General features: G+C 41.4%; 1 protein-coding gene across 1 annotated transcript; it reads left to right on the top strand.

Annotated features, from left to right (window-relative positions):
• Positions 1-4,081: 4,081 nt before the first annotated feature.
• On the top strand, positions 4,082-18,998 carry hps3 (HPS3 biogenesis of lysosomal organelles complex 2 subunit 1). The gene is made up of 24 exons (XM_079221142.1): positions 4,082-4,181; positions 4,887-5,040; positions 5,148-5,219; positions 5,513-5,606; positions 5,785-5,858; positions 6,736-6,948; positions 7,396-7,459; positions 7,635-7,717; positions 8,157-8,271; positions 8,578-8,734; positions 8,819-8,901; positions 9,511-9,685; positions 10,361-10,442; positions 10,528-10,685; positions 12,053-12,161; positions 12,618-12,880; positions 13,708-13,885; positions 14,188-14,421; positions 15,179-15,376; positions 15,568-15,771; positions 15,944-16,048; positions 16,186-16,392; positions 16,513-16,600; positions 18,038-18,998. The coding sequence occupies exons 2-24, from the start codon at positions 4,990-4,992 to the stop codon at positions 18,163-18,165; spliced, it is 3,135 nt and encodes a 1,044-aa protein (XP_079077268.1). The 5' UTR covers positions 4,082-4,181; positions 4,887-4,989; the 3' UTR covers positions 18,166-18,998.
• The last annotated feature ends 1,434 nt before the right edge of the window (positions 18,999-20,432 follow it).

Below are 20,432 nucleotides of genomic sequence, written 5' to 3'. Positions count from 1 at the left end.
TCCTCATTACAAACGGTCTATTCTGCAAAACATGCATTTGTACACGAAACACAGTTTATAAATGTGACCACAATTTGTGTCAGATAAAGAACATGTATTTTGCAGCATCAGTCTTAAAAGTTTCTAACAATTACATTTTTTTAATGTCAATGTGGAACAATTGTGACTTGAAAATTAAGTCAAACTAAAATTGAATTCATCATGAGCCATGAGAAATTACAATAAAATCAAAGATCAAGGCACCAAAAACACCAAAATTCATCGTCATCCAGGTCCATCTCCGAGCTCACACAAATGGTGTGAAACATTTTGTGGCAGTTGTCACATTGAACCCACAGAACCAATCCTTCCGGGTCCTTTGGAGGATACGGCTGTCTGCACCGTCCACATCGCAACATCTTCTTTTCCAATGTTCTCTTCTTTCTAGCTATGTGACCTAGTCAGAGGAAGAAGAAAAACAAAATACAGGACACGTGTGAGGAAATTGCAGAATTTGTATGGGTTTACAAGTTAAGACTGTCCGGCATACGTACTAGTGGATGTTGTGGGTTCAGCAGTTAAGGAGGAGGAGGAGCCAGGAGAAGAAGGGGGAGGCATAGAGGAGGTCTGCCAAAGGTTGAACGCTGTGTATATAAAAATACATGCTTTAGTGGTCTGGAGATGGTTACTGTTTTTATTATAATGTTACCCACGTGTTAAAATGATGTTGAATGTGTTTTACATCGTCTTTTCAGATTATATCAATAATGAATAATGTTTGTGCATCTATTCATATGTAAACATAGAAATGCTTTTCTCAATCAAAACAATTAAGGAAACGTTACCGTCTCCAATGTTATGATGCTGGTCATTGGACGACAAGCTCAGGCTGGTTGGCAGGCTGCTGGAGGTGAATGAGGCACAAGTGGGAACAAAGGCGGCCGAGGGTCCAGCAGCACCAGAACTGGTGGCTGGCCGGGCCCTGAGGCGAGAGGTCGAGGAAGAGACCACCAGGTCGGCCTCTTGTGGCCCCTGTCGCTTCACGCTCCTGGCCTCCGTTCGTGCTCCGCTGTCCCCCACCTTCTTGATGACATCAGACATCTGCTTAGCCGTCAGCACGCAGGCACTCCTGAGGTCTCGGACCTCACAGGTCTGGTTGGTTTTGGACAAGACACGGGCCAGTTCCACCGTTACGCGACCTGATGCGACCAGTGGATGGGTGAGGCAGGGATCGGAAGATGGAGATGAAGGCGGATAATCCGGTGGGGGTAACCGGGAAAAGGGGATGTCTTTGAGTGCACCGCTCCGTGTGCATGGTGTCTTACCGTGGTCAGCAATGTCTGGGATGTGGGAGGTAAGGCGACATTGGTTCCGCTCCCTGAAATTAATCCACCAGGTTTGGCCGAGAACAGTCCGGGGTTTGTGCGGATTACGATAATTAAAAATGGCCAGAGCTTTGGCCACCACCTGATACTTTCTTTGAGGACACCCGTGACTGGCAGAGTACAGGCAATACTCCACCAGGGACCTCTCATCTTCAGGAGTGAGAAGCGGGGGTGTGCCTTGGACGCAGTCAGCGGCTACACGTCCGGTGAGTCGGTCGGACAGGCTCGACTTTGGGACTCCAAATTGCTTGGACGCCTGCCTTACCTTCAGCCTGCCTGCCTGCACCTCCTGCATGGCCTGCTCCATGGCGTCTTTGCTCCATTGATTCGTCTTCTTTGCTCCATTTATTCGTCTCAGTCTAGTCTGCCGGATATTGGGCATCTTCTGCATAGTACAAGAAATTAAAAAGGAAACGTAATTGTAGAATTCATGTCAACGTTCATAACAACAAACAAACAAACAACAATCTACATCAACCTTGTCTTTTAAAATCCCAAGGCTCCTATGAAGAAAAATACAGACGCATGAAGACACATTACAAAGATCACACCTACCTTTCTTCATTTATTTCTTCTTTCTGCACCCTTTCTTTCTTTGTGCTTTTTCTTCTTCTCTTGTTTAGCCTATCTTCTCCAGCATCATCAAACACAGGGCTGAATGACAAACACGTGAAAACATCTAGAATTTACTTAAATACATCAACCACTTAGATGATAGTGTGGCTTCTTGTTTTCACACTCATGCGCACTGCGTCACACTCGCTCTCCCAACATGTCTAACCAGAGTGCATGAAGTTCATCTATCTTTTCACCTACACTTTTTTAAATACATGAGTGCTTAATCACGCTACCATGGAGTAATTACTGGGGGCTTTTCTTTCTTTTTGTTGTTAATGTAATGTGACAAAATAGTACTTCAGCCTCGGCCCTCATTCTTTTATTTAACTTCAGCTACAGAAGATTTGATAAAAGAGTTAAACTGGACGAGCTCTTGAGTTTGAGTCATGTTTCTGATTATCATCTTTTGAATCAACCATTTTGTCACATTACAATAAAACAATATCAAGTCAACACGTCTAGGTTAAACTGAGTTGTGTGTTTCATAAACTATTGTCTGCATATTCTAATGATCAGATTATAATCTTCATATATACCATAACAACATAAAGGGATATGATACATTATTGGTGGGATAACGTATTTAATTCAGCATGTTTGAAACTGAACAGTTTAGTAGCTTTGTACTGTCTGAAAAATACACACGGACGAAGTATTTAAAATTATCTTTATTGTGGTCCGAGATGGACTACAACGTTGTAGTTTCACCGCAGCGGACTGACGTCACTAACATTCGCCTGCCGTCGCGTCATAACTACGTCACTTAGTGAAAGTGGAGTCGGATTTACTAAACACTGCGGTTGTCTTTTCCTAACTCCTCATGAATTCTTCTTCCCATCTTTCCTTAACCCCGTGACGTTTTCCACAGAGGTCAAGGAAAAGTGGTTATTGTTAGACGTTAGGAAGTCATTTATTTGACTATTCTACTGCAGCCTAAGCAGCGTCCTAACGCAACCGGAAACAGACTGAACCAGCAGGCAGGTGTAGCTCAAGTCACGTGATAGCTGGGTTAGCTTGCTAACGGTAAATACACGGTATCTGTTCCGTTCCTTCAGGGGCAGTTACCGCTCGTTAATACTTGTTGTCAGAGTGCGTCTTCTATCAAGGTGTATCTTATCATATCCAAACATGTATATGACGTTGTGCATGTACACACATAGAGTTTCATTCGTTGGTGAATCGACTCTACTTACACATAAATCCGTGTGCGGTGGTTGCTATGGCAGAGCGGATGTGTCCGACTCAGGAGCACGGTTTCCCCAGCAACGGTGGCCGGGTCAGGACAAAATATGTACATATTCGAGCCACGTGCTTTTTCGAAATTAGGCAATCTGAAAGGGTTTATTGCTCCACTGTATTTAATACGGGGATGTGTAAATCTGGTATAGTAGCGTTTGTATTAATTGCAGTAGTATTCTTTGGCCAAATGTATTAACAGTTGTTTTAGTTATTTGTAGCTCTTCTCCATTTGGTCTTTCCACAATCTAAGTTTGATTCATTGAACAGTAAACACAACCATGTTATGCTAATATAATGTATTTATGTTAGGAATCAATTGACCTGAAGCAGGTTGGTGACTGTTAAAGTATTACCTTATTATTTTATTACATGCTTACTATTATTTTAGTACATAATTTATACTTTTTTTGTTATTTTATATATATATATATATATATATATATATATATATATATATATATATATATATATATATATATACATATATTCCTGAGGGAGTGTTTTATTTGTATCATTTTGTTTTTCAAAAGCAAAAGTAGTGGCCTGCTTAGGAGAGAGAGAGAGAGAGATACTGTCGGTGATATCACTGATTATTGAATATATATTCGAAATTATCTTTGCTTCGATCTTTTGATGAGATCTTTTTAAATTGACAACATTACTGCTCCCTACACAACCATACACTGATGAGAAAATACCGACAAATACAATAAAACAAAAGTCTAATAAACTACAATTGTATGACAAATCCACCCTATATAGTGACAGCTCGGTACCAACGTGACGTCAAACACAAGACACGCAGGAAGCGTGAGCCAATGAAAATCGAGAGTGGGCGGGCGCTTCTTGTTGTGGTCGACTGTTCACTTCCTGCTGGCAGCGTGAAATCAATAAGCAGCAGCCGCCGTGAATCCTCTAAGCTAGAAGGAAAGGAGAAGGAACTAAATACCCGTCAGCAAAGTAAGTACTAAGCAAAGAACCCGTTATACTTTCACTTTCTAAAGACTCTCTAAGTTCCGCCTGTCTGTAAATACAGAGCGAGTAAACCGATGAATGTAACGCGCACACCCTCCGCTTCTCACGAGACCGCGGCATGTGATATCGATTAGAGACACACACACACACACACACACACACACACACACACACACACACACACACACAAACACACACACTGCAGCCCTGTTTCAGCCCGATGCCAGAGATGCAGGGGAAGCTGGATGCAACGTTCAGTTTAGTTAGCGCTTGGTCTAATGCATGTTTTGCTCGTTTTATATGGTTCACTTTGGTATACTGCTTTTAAAGTGCTTTTAGGCTCCACAAGCAAAAGTTGCATTTACCTCCGTTGTACTATGTGAAGTCTATGTAAGTGTCTGAAAACCATAATGGCAATTTTATTTGTGAATCCATCACATGTGAAATGCTGTATTACATGTGATGCAGGTTACTACAGGTGGTTTACATGTGCAATTCCGTTATGGCTGTAATTGACGATTCTGTTTTTAAATATTGATTGCATCTACAATTGTTTTTCTTGATTTAATTGTTTAGTCTATCAAAATATGTTCAAACATATTGAAAACAAATACTATTTACACTTTTTTCAAGTCCACAGTGATGTGTACAAGCCATTTCTAATTCAGCCTTTTGTCTTTATGATTGTAGGTGTCCTGCTTGATGGGGCCTCCAAGAAACCCAAACGAAAGAGGAAGCAGTCAGTTAACTTTCCACCTTTGAATGAAGTGACTCTCCAAGACGCAGACCAAACATGGTGCACGTCTACAACTGCCATCCTTTCTCCTCACAGCAGATAGTACAGGTAGGTTCATACTTACTGATTTTTTTTAAATCTAATTATATAACTTCAGTTGTTTGTTTGTTGTCTGTATCGGGTCTTAGCTCATCTCCCTTCCCTCTGTGTCTCAGGTGGAGCAGGAGCCTGGACTCATCTGCTGTGGAGGCGGAGCCCTGTTCGTGGTGGCTACTGGAGGATGCAAGGTTACCTTTCAAAATATGCATATTTTTAAACCATTTTGTTACTTATTTGTGTGAAAATGAAAACTATACGTAATTAGAAGAACTTATGATACATTATTTAATGGGTATCCAATATATATATATATATTTTAAAGCTAATATTAACTCATAAAGGATCAGTGTCACCTCATAAAAGAACACATCTAACTGTCTGCAGATTGTCTGAATACTCTTGAGTCACACAAGAGATAACATTGTGGAGATGAAAGGTGTCTGCAGGGTTCTGACTATGTTGTGATGTGAACTGAACCAAGGTGGATGCCTACAGTGTGGAGAAGGAGGGCTGCCCTCTCATCTGCCGCTTTGCCACCATGGGCACTGTGAAGAGCATCCAGCACAGCAAGATGGGTACAAACACATTTCCTCTCTTTTTTAATCAGCAACTGTATGAGCGTCAGTGTATTTGTCGTTGGCCTTTTATATGTGAGCGAGGCAGCCGGCGACAGTAGTGATCACGGAGTGAGCTGCAGTGAGAAACACATTTTACACTCTTGCTTTCCTTTCTACCTCCCACTGTGACATCCAGGAGATTACCTGGTGACCATCGAGGAGAAGAACAGCGCCACCTACCTGAGAGCCTACACCAACTGGCGCCATCAGGTACGCACTTAATGTCGTAGTGCTATAAAATGTAAGGACACCCTGTTCTTCTTCTTTCTCTTTGATATTATATGCTGCTTTAATTTAAACCGTATTATGTACGGAATAAGAACATACACCTTTAATTTCACAAAAAATAAGCTAGACATTCCGTACTAATGTGGTGCTAACATTGAGAATTGGTCCAGGTGCACAAATGTGTGTCAAAATATACCAAAGACAAATGAGGACTTATTTTAGGCTCAGTAGTCCAGAGAATTATGGAAGATCATATGTGTTTCTGAGTATGAAGCTTAAAAGTTAGTTTTTCGTCCGTGTATCTACTGCAATATTCATTAATTTCAGGGTTCTTACGGTCATGGAAAACCTGGAAAAATCATGTAATTGTAAAATGGTTATTTCCAGGCTTGGAAAAGTCCTTGAAAAAAATAAAATCTCAAAGGTTTTGGAAAAGTCATGAAAATGTGTTAAATGTGTTATATTCATGTGTTCATGACGTTCATTTACGCTGAGTTTGAAATAATTAAGATGCTTTTAAAAGAAAGACGCTCAAAATATAAGCAGGCATACATACAGGCATCTATATAAATGTTTATTCTTTTAATCAAACTATTGTCTCATTCATTTGTGTCATTTAAGGTTTACTGTATAAAGCATACAGTAAACCTTAAATGACACAAATGAATGAGACAATAGTTTCTCATTGTTAGTTTAAATACGACATTTACTCATTTTTTCATGTTTACACCAAGATTTCACAAAATGTTTGGTCATGAACATTTTGTTTAAAGTCATGGAAATCCATTGGTCAAAATGTGGATGAACCCTGTTATTTACTTATGTATTTTCATCCACTTGCTTCCTGCTCTCTATCCAGGCGGAGGGGAAGGCCCGCGTCGGGGTGCGCTTGCTGGGCCACCTGCTGCGCGGGGCGTCTGTGCGGGGCGGGGTGCAGATGGAGATCATTGAGATCCCTCTGTCGGAGCGCCCTGTGGCCGTGGCCTGCTGCTCAGTAACGGGAGACCTGGTGGTCGGCTGCGAGAGCACCCTGGTTCTGTTTGCTTTGAGGAGACAGAACCAGCAGAGCCTGGTACGAGTCCGCCTGCTCATCCGGGGCCTTGTTTAGATTATCTCAATTCAAAGACGAGCATTTGGACTTCCTTGATGTGATGTAATTCCTGAAACAAATTGCAGAGGGATCATTCTAAAGTGTGAACCAATGTAATGTAAAAAGATGAAGCTGCTTGAGTTCATAGCAGGGCCAGACGGCCGTGATTACTTCACATCTCTGTGATGGTTATATTGATTAGAGGTCACTTCAGACCTGACAGTGATCGTTTTCCACAACATTAAAATGTCATTTAGTCTTTAAGCCGTCAAAAAGTAATAACATATGAAATGTAGTGCATTGAAGTCTTACTTTATCACCAGGTTTCTCACTCATAAAACTAATATTGTATCTAAACATGTGACGTATTGATGCAGTAGATGTTGCAGTGGCTTCATGAATCTTTCTCTGTAAACAAACCAACAGAATCAAAGTGAGCAGATGCTTCAGAGCAGCTGGACGAGCTCTCAGCAGAGTTCCAGTCAGAGTCAAGGTAACTCAACCAAAGTAACACATGTACTTCATGATAATGCTCTCTGCCTTTTAAACACGTCCACAGATTCTCTTATTCAATTCATTTGTATTTCTAGTTCATGACTAGAATATAACTTATTTGTGGCTTATCCTGTTGAAGACCTAAAGATCATCTGTCCTCTCTTTGTTTTCAGGTCAGATCGTAAATTCCAATCAGAATTTCCTGGATTTTGAACGCTCAGTTATCCTGCATCTTCCAAATATCAAGCCTAAACAGGTACTTATTTTTCAATTTGTCTTTTTTACACTTCAGTTTTATTTTCCTCATCGTTCAATCTATTCATCTGCTACAGAGTTGCACCAGTAAATAATGCCCGTACTAACGGGTCTGGTTTCTGAGTGTGGAGTGTGTACACATCTAGTTAATTATAAGCCAAACCAACTGTACACAACAGTATAACTACTTTATTGATTTGTTATAATCCATACTATACACATTGTTTTCTTCCGGTTCTCATTTGTTTTGCTGGAATTCTTTTAACAACTGAAACATTGTGGCGATCAGCAGTTGAACTGTTTCAGGAAAACCCCAAAAATAAATGGAGCAAAAATCCTAAATCGTCTTTTTGATCATTTCACAAACATAGGACGCATTTACCTGTGTTTCGGTATTTCAGAAGTTCAAACTATTAAAATGTACCTCCTCTGACCCCTAGGTAGCGCTGTGTGGCAGATACGTGGCCGTGCAGGCGGAGCTGGAAGTGCTGGTTCTGAAACTGGACACATCCTCTGAACCTAAAACGCTGGAAGAATCATCGGACACAAAGACAAGTCTGTTTGTTTGCCTCTTTTATTAATCAATAATCTGTTTTTTTGTTTAGTTTACAGACTGTAAGAAAGCGTGGATTCTGAAACAGTGTTTTGAGTCTTGAGTTTGCAACTGGTGGCAGTGTTTGTCTGTTGCGGATCCCAAAAGAAAATCCCATTTTGGAGCGAAAAATTACCGCCATTAGGCACACATTTAAATAGGTGAAATTAGCTATTGAGAAGACCATAAAGTTTAGTGAGGGAATTTCCCTTCACACCAGACTATCATTAAGTGTGTGTGTGTGTGTGTGTGTGTCTGTGTCTGTGCAGCAGATCATCTGGAAGACCAGGCGGACTTTCAGGTCCTTCCGAGACACCAAGAGTTGCTCGGCGATCGAGCAAAAGACTGTGACATTCCTGTCAGCGTAGAAAAGACCGGGCTGGAGGACAGTGCGGGGCATTGCACACTGTCGTACGTTCTCTTCAGGTGTGTAGCGTATTTCTGAGCTTCAGTGAGCATATTCTTGCTATGTGAGGTTTATTTAACTCGCACGTATCGTCTCTCTCGCAGGCGTTTTACTCCAGACTTCTTCCAGGGCTGCAGTGTGGAGGAGACTCAACTCCACTCCCTACAGCTGTACCCGCTGTTCACCAGTCAGTACCGCACCACAGCATGAGATACAGATGTGGGTGTCAGTACAACAGCGGCATACGTTGCCACAGGAATTGAGGTTACGACTCAACTTCCATGTCGGAACAATATTTATAGAGCAGTAAATGGAAACATTTCCATCAGAGCATTATTTATTCAGACCAGTTGCACCTTCATTTGGTTGCAGCAATGCCCTGCATAGCATTCACTGCAACTCCCACACAAATTATAACGTTTCATCTTCACCTTCGGGATCTATTTTTCTCAAAAGAAATTCTGCCAGTTGACTGAGATGTTCTTATTAGAGCAGTTTCCTTTCTGTCAGGACTTAAAAAAATTACTTATTGAAACAAGACAGAAGGAGGCTTGTCATCAGTATAATTCTAATCATATAATTCTAGGATATTCATGAAACATTGGGCTTGATATGTAAATCATTATAGATGGCCGGGTAGGAAAGGAAAAGTTGGTTGTTATTGGAAATGAGCGAAATGATGTCATTCTTTCACTGGTCATACAATTTACAATAACTGACAAAATAACTGTACATGAATTATTACCACAACATGAGAACACTGTTTCTGTATTTCTCTCCGTCTGACTCGCTCCAGGGAACCAGTCAGAGTCTCTGGAAGAGCCATCGTGCATTTTCTGCTTCTTCTCCCTCCCCTCCGCCGGCTACCTGTACAGTCTGAAGGGTGGCGTCGAGCTTCTCTCGGCCTATCAGTATCCAGAGAAGGTCCTGAAGGCGGTGCTGACGGACCACCTGCTGCACGTCATAACGAAGTACGTCCGCGGTCTGATTTGATATGAAATCGGATCATCTTCACTGAATCGCAGCTTGTTAAAACAAACATCCACGCCTTTAAGACTTTTGAACTACAAGGACATTTTCATATTATTTTCTTAACTTTCTCCTTTTCTTTATCCGTTCTACTTTCAGATAACCGTGTAAATGACCAGCGTAAACACGACGGATGTGTGTACATGAGCGTGTGTTCATGATAATTGTAAATTAGCATAATTAACGCCCCCCAATAATATCATATAAGATTATGCGTTAATTGGTGAATACGTCAAGTTCTCCTAAATCACTCGTCCAATGAGTCTTTTGAAAGGGAAACTGAAGGATTCTTCTCCATTAAAAGACGTATTTAATCATAATCAGAACCATTTATTCGCCAGCTATGTTTACACAAACAAGGGATTTTTCTTGGCGGAAAGTGCATAATATTAGACATTAGACGAGACAATCAACAACAACAACAGCAACAACCGTGCAATAGATATTAAATTAAGTAAAAAATAAAGTGCTCAGACAAACATAACAGTAATGTAAACAAGTGTTCTGTACGTGTATGTTAAAGTGACGTGTGTATTTAAATATGAGCCTCAATACTAGACGAAATATGTTTTTGTTTGGCATACTAAGTCTCATCTCGCTCCTGTGTGTGTCTGTAGGAGTGCGTTGCAGTGTTTCACCGTGCGCTGTGCGGCAGTAGCAGCCAGGCTTGAAGACCCCTACATCGATACCACCATGAAGGTATGAGCCTCACCTTTTTTAAAACCTTGCCATGTGGCCTCTGGACTCATTTACTCACGACTCTCCCCACTCTGTGCGCTTGAAGGCCTGTCCGCCCTGCAGCCTGGAGGTGTGCGCGCTCAGGATGCAGCTGTTCATTGGTCTGCGCTCGCTGTGCGTCTACGGTCGCCACGTTGTCCTGCTCTCCTCAGCCGACGCAGAGGCACCAGAGGAACCAGAGCGCACCCCGCAACGCAGAGGCCTGTACGTCCCTCACACACACAGAGTTAACACACACACAACAGTGGTAGGGTATAGATCATACACCTTTCATGTCATCAAATACCTCCCTACGGGTACCAGAATACTTCATCAGCACTGGTAATGTGCGTGCAGGCAGACATGCATTTATATACCTGTTTACTGTGTGTGTGTGTGTGTGTGTGTGTGTTGTTATTTTAGTGAGTTGAAAGAACACACCTTGCTGACTGGTATTTTCCTGGCGGTGGGAATCGATCCCGCAACCACGCCGGCTCTGGAGAGTCTTCTTTCACGGCCCTTCCTGTAAGACAAAGCCCAACCCACCTCAGTCCCAGTTGTCACTTCTAGACCAACGCCAAGAAACCCTTGAAATACTCGCTTCAGCCCAATCCTTTTATCAGTCCGTTTTTAAAAACTTTGACGCTTTGGATTCTTTTTTACCTTTAATGTCACAGAATGAAACACTTTTGTTTGCATTTTTCTCTGAAAGCTGTATTCCGAGCTGCAGGCAGGTGGAAACTAGCCTGAACCTTTAACATGTTCTAGTATGTCTTTGCCCTCATCTCACACCTTCAGGCTTTTTTAGCGGCATAAAGGTACTACTTCATTTGGAGAAGAAGGGAAGTAAAGGCACTAGCATTTTGCCACTGCCTTGTATCAACTTAACTCATTAAATATTCATTAGGTCAATTAAATAAGACAAAAGCTGTTTCATCTTTCAGACCTACAGTCTCTAATTGAGAGGTTAATCATGGATTTACATCGGTGTCCCCAATGGCTATTGGTTAGAGTTGGATTTAAAGACAACACGTATGTTTCACAAGTAGCCAGTTTACAAGCTAATTTGAAACTGTTAAAAAGTTTTCATTATCGATGGTCTACAAATGCCGTGTACGTTGTTTTCTTGAATCAAGCTTCTCCATATGGCAATATGCTAAAACCCTGAAACAGCAGTGAGTTCAGCCCGTGGTTAATTGATGATCTAAACGTCTGCGTGCCTTTGGTCAAAAAGTGACAACAGTTCCTGTTTTAGTTCCTAAACCCCATCCAACCCGATGCAACCATACCCTCCTAACGGTCCTCAGTGTGTGACGTTTTGCTCACAAACTAATTCTATTTTTACTGAAATAAGATCTGTTTGGGATTTTATTCAGCTAACCTAATAATCCATCTTTATTTGTACAGATTCCTGGTAACTTTAAGTTTTACTCACCGTCCTTTGTTGTTGATAAGTGTTACCATGAATCATGGGAAATTCACTTTGAACCGTTTGCAGATTTTGAGACCAGTGAAGCATCTACTCTGAGATAAGATATAGAGATTAATGCAGCTCTCTGTTTGATTATTCTCTCTTTGACCTCTGACCTCAGGAGCAGGAAGTGGACAATCTCTTCCCCCAAAGAAAGCAGCACTGCAGGACACGGATGGAACCTCTATGTGGTCGACACCGTCTCCCCTCTCACGCTTTACCAAGAGATGGTAACGCACACATAATATTATCCATCTGAACATCCATCTGAATGTCAGTTGTTGTATTTATGTATTTTTATATTTCTATTCATAATTAATTTATGATAATCATGACAGATTAAAGAAATGACACCAAAATAAATATAGAAAAGAGAAGAAAAAAAAAAATTAAAACATCACATGTACATTAAATATGTATCTACATTGCAAAGTCTATTTTCTCATATTGTCTGCAATGAGTCCTTTTAAAGTTGTATTTTCTAACAAAAGTTCAAATGTCACAGGGTAGCATTCAGGTTTAATATTTCCTAAATCTAGCTTAACGACCTTCTGTATTCTTTCCTTTTAAAGATACAGACAGGTTTTAGGCCTAGATTACGGAAAGAAAAGATAAGATTTACTCTGAGTATGTCCACGCTGCATGTTGATGAGTCGATACACTCTCTCTGTGTCTGTGTGCGTCAGCTTGAATACAGCCAGCGGTATGCGGAGACCAACCCGCAGGCTCAAAGCCTTCGCCACCTGCTGAGTGAAGCTCACCTCCTCCTCCGCAGCTCCTTGCTCCAAACATCAGAGCAGCCACAAAGCATTGAGGAAGACTCGGCGCCGTCTCTGCAGACGGATCCAGATGGACCGGCTGAGAAACACACAGCTGGACTCTCAGACAGACAAGACCTGGAGGAGGCACTCAGACAAAACTGTGCAGAGCTGGGAGACTGTTTCAGCAGGTAACACACACACACACACACACACACACACACACACACACACACACACACACACACACTTATATAAAGGACAAACATCCCATAAAGCAGCTTTAGAAATACCCAAACCATCTTTTAATCTATGCACACTCCTTAGTATGAAATGAGGTTCCCCTTTATCACGGAAATAGATTCAACAAGTTTAGGTTAGTACATTTACTGACCACTTACCTTTTAATATACCTGAAAGAGTCATTTAACACCACCCTAAAATAGTGTCTTTGCCGTTGAGTTACTTGTTAAATTAAGTGGTTCAACCCCATAATTAATAAAGGTAAAATAAAAAGATAAAGCATTAACAGCAGAACGATGAGTTCAGCCATTTGGGCTATACAATAATATTGTAAAACCCCTTAAAATGAATAAATCCAAGCTCATTTTACTTTCTTTATTTTAATATGATTAATATATACTTTAGATGAGGATTCAGTGTTTGCAGTTAAAGGAATTTGTTGAGATAATTGCATTACTATCATTACGATGTGGCTACTTTCTTTGAGTATGTTCCTTTCTGTTTGGGACGGCAATGAACAATAATGTTTGGCAATGAATGACTTGATCTTGATTATTACTATTTATTATTACTATTTAATTTATTGTAGGATCTATAAAATGTCAGAAAATAGTGTACAATTCCACAATTTCCAACAGCCCAAGGTGACTTCTTCAAATTGCTTGAATGTTTGGTATTTCCTTCTTCATGAATAATAAATTGACGATCAGAAGTTGTTGCTGTTGTAGACTTAAAGACATTGCTGCAATAATTCTACGTGTTTCTGTTCTGTAAGGGCCAGCCAGAAGGACTGCCACCTGGCTCTGCCGTACTACAGGATGTCTGCTCTGTCCGTCACAGACATCATGGCCAGGAACCGGCCGCTTCCCAGCAGCCCTCACTCCTACGGCCCCGGGTTCCTCTTCTACCTGAAGCATTACCTGTTCGAAGAAGCAGAGCAGATTTTCAGTCAGGTAGACACAAACATAAAAGGCTCATGAAGCTTTTATCATGTGGAATACATTTGTATTTACATTAAAAACAGTCAGTTTCCATCTGCTTCTGTGCACCCAACTTATACATTCACAGCCAAATCTCAATATTAATGTCAACAAAAAGTTTTTCCCTGAGCTCAAGAAGTCTCTTACACGAACCATACATTGTGTATAAAACATGCAATTTAGTTATTATTGATTCATTTTTATATTCATCTGATTTATTTGTGTTAAACAACACAACATTTAAGGTTTAACATTAAAGAATATGTTTTCTGCAGGAGGCAGCTGATGAGGTCATCGACATCTTCAGCCAATCAGAGCCCTCGGAGCTCGTCAGTGTGTGTGCCAGCCCGTCGCTGATAGACATCAGTCCTGCCCGGACGCTGCAAATCCTACAACATCTGGAAGACACCGCTGGCGTGTCTGTTCCTTTGACAACCACCATGGCAACCATGATGCTGCGTCTGGACGACCTGCCACAGTACACACATCTGATGGAAAGACACGCTGAGGTTAGTGTGTGTGTGTGTGTGTGTGTGTGTGTCGTCAATAAACAGTCCATTTTAGTATCTATAATACACACTTTCTATATCAAAGCACATTCATATTCAATTGCTTCCAACTCGATGAATTACCTTATAGCTAATACATAAACATGTATTAGCTAGTATTGGGTTTCAAAAAGCCATTAAAAAAAGGCAAATAGAAGCAGTCTGACAGATTCATATTTTTTATGTCACACCAGCGTGTTGCTATTTGTACAGTTTTATATTGTTTTAAACATGCCTAAACTTTCCTTTTAATGTTTGCATTAAATAATTATTAAACATATTGTCGTATTTCAGAGGAAAAGCACGCTAAAAATTAATCAAGTGCTTTTGATGCCATTGCATTCAATCATATTAGGAAGATTACTGAAACTGGTTGGAGTCACATGCTGCCTGCAGATCACAGTTGATTGAGACCCGCATATGGAAGTATAAACTGTATTCATCTGATACCATCAAACACATTCAGGCCTTGTGATCTTGTTTCCTGGTTGCCTCTTTGTTCCAAGTCATAAAGGCGTCGTTTCACATTAGCTGATTTTAAGACTTGCAATTCTTTGCTAGATCTCCTTTTACAAAAATGTTTGATCGCACAGGAGCAATAAACAGTCACACAACACCCAGCATACGAGTCATTCCAGAGGAGTGTGTGTGTGTGTGTGTGTGTGTGTGTGTGTGTGTGTGTGTGTGTGTGTGTGTGTGTGTGTGTGTGTGTGTTCAGATGCTGCTGGTGTACGGGTTCATTGAGGAGCCTCGGCTGCTGCTGCATGGCGGCGGTGGAGGCCAGCGCTCCCTCGTCCGGCCCACAGCGTTGACCCGCCAATTGGCCAAGTCCCAACCAGGACTGCTTGTGGCCGCCATGGTGGCTTTACATGAAAACAACAAAGTCCAGCTGGAGCAGGCTGATCACATATTCAAGGTGTGTGTGTGTGTGCTAGGAGGATAGAAGGCAAGTTTTAAGTGATTTTTCACATTTGTTTCAAGCTTTTAAGAATATAAAAAAGAAGGTGTCTTGATTTTATTCGTCCATTTTGATCCATTACACATGAAAGATCGAGAAAAGAATGGCAATACGTGTGTGTGTGTGTGTGTATGTGTGTGTGTTTCTAGGAGCTGGGTTGTGAGAACTGCTTACAGGTGGATTTCTGGGAGGCGACGCTCATGGCGTCCTCACAGGAAACCGTCATCCAGGAACTTCTGTTCCGGGTGGCGTCTGTCTACATCGACCGACTGACGAATACAACCTCGGACACACACACCAACAAACCACAGGCGCCTTCAAGACGCAGGCCACTGAAGAGCGCTGACGATCTGGTACTGTCGCTAAAAATTACTGCTGTATGTTTGGTAGTGAGAAATTCAAGACTCCTCGTGATGTTTGACCGCCACTTTTATTGACTGTATCATAGTGTATAACCAGCGTGATGTTCAGAAATGAGTTCATGTGAGTCATAAGAGTCCTGGATGTGTGCTGTGTGTGTCTCAGATAAACTCGTGCTCCCATTACGGCGCTCTGTACCCGTGGCTCACTGTCCTCAATCCAGCGCACGCCACCAGCTCACAGCACCAGGAGGCGCTATTCAAGCTGCAGGTAATACGTCTGCTTCTATACGTCATACATTCGGTTGTCTCCGTAAGTATCTAGAAGTGTTATGAATGACACCATCTGCCTTTTGAGGTGTAAAACAATGAATGTGCAGTGATTTTTATTCCTGATTCCATCCGCAGTCTCTCCTGTGTGGTCCGTCGCTGTCGGTGGGCTCCGTCATGCCCCTGATGGAGCGTCTTCCAGAGGAAACCTTATGGGGCTTCAGCCTGCACCTCCTCTGCGCTACCAGGGAGGGGCAGTACGACAGCAGCATCGGAAAGCTGCTGGACCGATGTCCTCAGGCCATCATCGCCTACGCTAACCACCAGTTACAAGACAAGCATATGGTTTGTGCTGAGCAGGAGCCTGACCTTTCAAAAGTGTTATGTTTTCACTGTCTGAATGTTTGGTATATTCTGCATTTTGATCAGAGGTATTACCCCGTCTGCTTTGTCTGATCTCAACAGCCGTTGTGGTGGCAGAAGCTGCTGCCGGAGCTTTGTGACCGGACCAGAGCCGCCGCAGACAACAGCATCCTATTGGCCGCTCTCAAAGGTAGAAGCCTCTCTCGGAATACCATCAATCTGTTAAAAGTACCCCAGTACTGTATTTTTTGAGTTTTAGGTCACTTGACATCATTTAGTCAAACTTCTCATATTGGGTCATTTTTTACTTGGTTTATTTTACTGATGCACTGTTGTTAGACAACAATCTAAGAAGGACATTAGAACAATGTAGGAATCTAAATCAGGGCTGTTTCCACTGAGGACACTGTGGGAACAGGGCGTAACGAATGTGCACATGATGGGAATGAGTCAACAGAACAAATAGATAGATAAAGGACTCACGTTTATTACTGCCAGAAGGCGACAGAGAGGATTTTAAACAGTAGTTAGACCTTCACGAAGGTACATTTTATTTACAGAAGATGGAACTGATTAGCTGTATACATAAAATATGATGAAGTCAAATAATGAAAACATCTTAGAATGTGTTTATTATATGTAGAGCACAAAAGAGCAATAAATGACGTGTTTATTGCTCTTTTATAATACGGGTAGATCAAATCAAGCATTCTGATTGGTTGAGAGTGAGTCACGAGGTGTAGTTTATTCAGCCATAAAGTACTGTACAGCCTGTTTACATTTAAAACGTTGCATATCAGTGCGCACTTAAAAATAACAGGTAGATTTAAATTGCGCGACCGTTAGTTGTCATTTCAAGCTTGACAGTTACCAAACATGTTCGTGTAAACGTTGATATTGTAACGTCCGCAGTAACGACTCAGACGTTGGTTTCCTTAACTTGCAGGTGTATTGCTTGAGTGTTCACAGTATTGCAACTTCGCTAACAGTAACGTTAGCTCAAACGGAACAGCTAACAAGATCACGTAGCATCCCCCACACTAGCATAACGAACGACAACACACACGTCACTTCCTCCCTAAAATGAGATGAGGAATGAAAAGGGTTTGACCACAAAATCATGATGATTTCCAGTGAGAGATAATTACGTCGGTGATTTCCCGACGCGAGGCAAGTTCTCTAAACATCATGGAGGAGAAAAATGACGGAGAAAAGACGGACAGAAGCAGCGAGAGCACTTCTTTACATCGGTGGCTGCGTGTCGTCCTCCACCTGCTTCCAACCGGCCTGGCCAGGCAGTTGTATAGTCCCAGATGTGCGTCCCGGGACTATGTCTCCCTGTCGCTGAAATGCGATACACAAGGTTTGGTGGCTACAACTATTTTGTGCTGAAAGGGAGCTTACTATTACTATTTATAAAGTCGCAGGTACCCGTATTATGAAAGCAATAAGGTAATTGTGCTCTACATATAATGGCTGTTGAGTGAATCGAGTCGGGTTTCACGGCGGCTAACGGAGGCACCACCAGACAAATGCTTCTGACCGAAAGACAATAACTGGATGGGCCAGAAAGTTGAGTTGGGATCTGGTGTTGATTTTTTTTGTCGGACGTTCTTCATGCCAACAGAGACGCTGGTCGTGGTTGCCATGGAGACGAGTCCCACAGAGTTTCTGGAACTGATGCCTGAGGACGGCACCGCCTCGTACTTCCTGCCTCACTTGTTGACATGTAGCCAGAGACACCTGTGGGCCTGACACACACACACACACATACACACACACACATACACACACACACACACACACACACACACACACACACACACACACACACACACACACACACACACACACACACACACACACACACTAGAATAGACAAGGACCAACGTGTCCGTCCTTCATCCAGCAGTTGAACTGCTGCTCCGGAGCAGTTGGGGATTTCAGTGATTTTCTCAACAGCGCTGCTTGAGGAGGATTCAACCTGGCAATACTGAAAACATCCCTCATATTTATGCTATCAGCACTTTGTTTGTTCTCAGATCATGTTTATGATCACACAAATACGTGATCAACTTTTGAGTATGAGGCAAATGAAGTTAACATTTAATCAGTCACTCTGGTGATGTATCTTCTGTGTTTTTAGCTGACAAGGTAGATATAGAATATGCAGGATACACAAGAATAGACTATAGTATAGAGGGCAAGTCATGCAGAGCAGATATGGATCATAACAAGTGGTTTTTAATATCTGAAACGTTTCTTTTCTTTTTGGATTTTTAGTTAGTTGTTTGTACTTCAATATTGCTTTGCATATGAGTTTTGGTTTCCACTTGCATTGTCATTTTTGTAGCATTTGAAGAATTTGTTTGTGTCTTCATGTGAACCATACTGTGATATACACTTAAATGTCTAGCTCATAAGAAAATGTATGATTACTTGTTACAGTTTGTAGTCCTTAAACTAGTCCTGTAATTCCTAAAACCAGGAGGTTGGTTAAGCACTTAAAAGCTGCAGTGTCCATCACCAGATTTCATCCTAAACCATGTTTGATTCAGTGTAAAAAAAAAAAAAAGAACTAAAAAAACCTTGGAATTTGCTACAGTGTGTTTTAATTTCACATGTGTTGAATATGAAAACCTTCAACATTGCATTATGTAGCAAATGTCTCGAAACATTCAACCCTTCTTTTTCTGTTGATGTTTTAATGCCGCTGTTACATGACAACTTTGTATTGTTATGTAACAATGCAAGCTGCAACTATTTGGCAAAAGATTACTTCTGTTGTCTCAGTTTGCACGTTGAGTCCCGAGATTCTCACCAGGAATGAGGAAGTTCTAAGCTACAATAACGTCTGTGCCTGGAAAGCAGGTCTGATTTGAAGTCTGCAAACTGAAGGGACTGAGCAGCTTTTTGTAGTTTTTTGGCTGTTTGAATACAAAGTTCAAGAAATGTCCCACTTTAATTGTTTACAAAAGACACTAAAGACATTTGGAGACTAATGTAATACAATATCGTCACCTTCCTAAAATAATGGCCTTAGTCATTTCTTGACAACAAATATTTTCTTGCCTAAATCCTCTCCTTGTGATACTGGCCACCTCTGGTAAAATCTTCTACAACCTCAGTTGAACAGATCATGTGATTCTACCCCTGTAGTATAACGGCCCATGTCTAGAGTGTGACTTCAGCCATTTTATAAGCTTTTCAAGATGGCATTTTGAAGCTAGCATTTAGGCTAGCAATTTAGTTAGCATTTTTGTCAATGAAAATATAATATTAGTAATCATAACATAATTTGACCGGTATTACAGTATGCCTGTTGTGCAGTGTCTAGAGGCAGCTTGTGCACCCCTATTACATTTGGTCAAGTTTTTTGTGTTTTTTTAAAAACCTGAAAAAATGACTTGGGCCATTATTTTAGGAAGGTGACGATATGGGTTTCAATTTTCTAAGATAGCATTTTGTTCCTGTGACTACTTCAGTGACAGGTGTGCAATGTTTTTAAGTGTCCCTTATATCAGGTCAATGATGAAACAGGCCACAAAGAATGTGTGAAGAGGGGTTAATTAATGACTGGTTGTGTGTTTGTCTTTTCAATCTTGTTAATTGACCTTCTGTAAACTCTATCTGACCTTTATGAGCCATCCAATACTCATTTTAACACAAAGTCATGATGTGTTGAGAAAATTGGAATCAACAATGTAAAAACTCCAAACAGCAACAATAGGCCAACTTGTAACCCCAAAGAAACTGCAGAACCAACCAAAGCTATTCCACAAAACTCTCAACCAATGAGAACTTCAGCACAGTTCGCAGAACCAATCACATCTGGAGAGCAACTCTGAGCCACTCATGGGTTAGAGGCTGATTAGATCTCAGCTGGAGGTAATGAGAGCTCAGCTGTTTAGATGTTTGGAAGTTCCATCAGAGAAGATCAAGCTGAGCGAGACGGATGTGGCTTTGCTGGCCATCACAGAAAACATGGAGATGGTGCTGTTTTCTTCAGGGAAGCCCTGCGT

The sequence above is a fragment of the Taurulus bubalis genome (genome assembly GCF_910589615.1).
Source record: "Taurulus bubalis genome assembly, chromosome: 7".
Taxonomy (NCBI): Eukaryota; Metazoa; Chordata; class Actinopteri; order Perciformes; family Cottidae; genus Taurulus; species Taurulus bubalis.
This window is presented reverse-complemented; position numbering and strand designations above follow the sequence as displayed.

Excerpts from the sequence above, each read along its gene's own strand:
- hps3 (XM_079221142.1), top strand. The coding sequence starts at position 4,990 with ATGGTGCACGTCTACAACTGCCATCCTTTCTCCTCACAGCAGATAGTA. Across the intron at positions 8,902-9,510 it reads GCTGTACCCGCTGTTCACCA|GGAACCAGTCAGAGTCTCTG; the intron begins GTCAGTACCGCA and ends GACTCGCTCCAG. Across the intron at positions 9,686-10,360 it reads CTGCTGCACGTCATAACGAA|GAGTGCGTTGCAGTGTTTCA; the intron begins GTACGTCCGCGG and ends GTGTGTCTGTAG.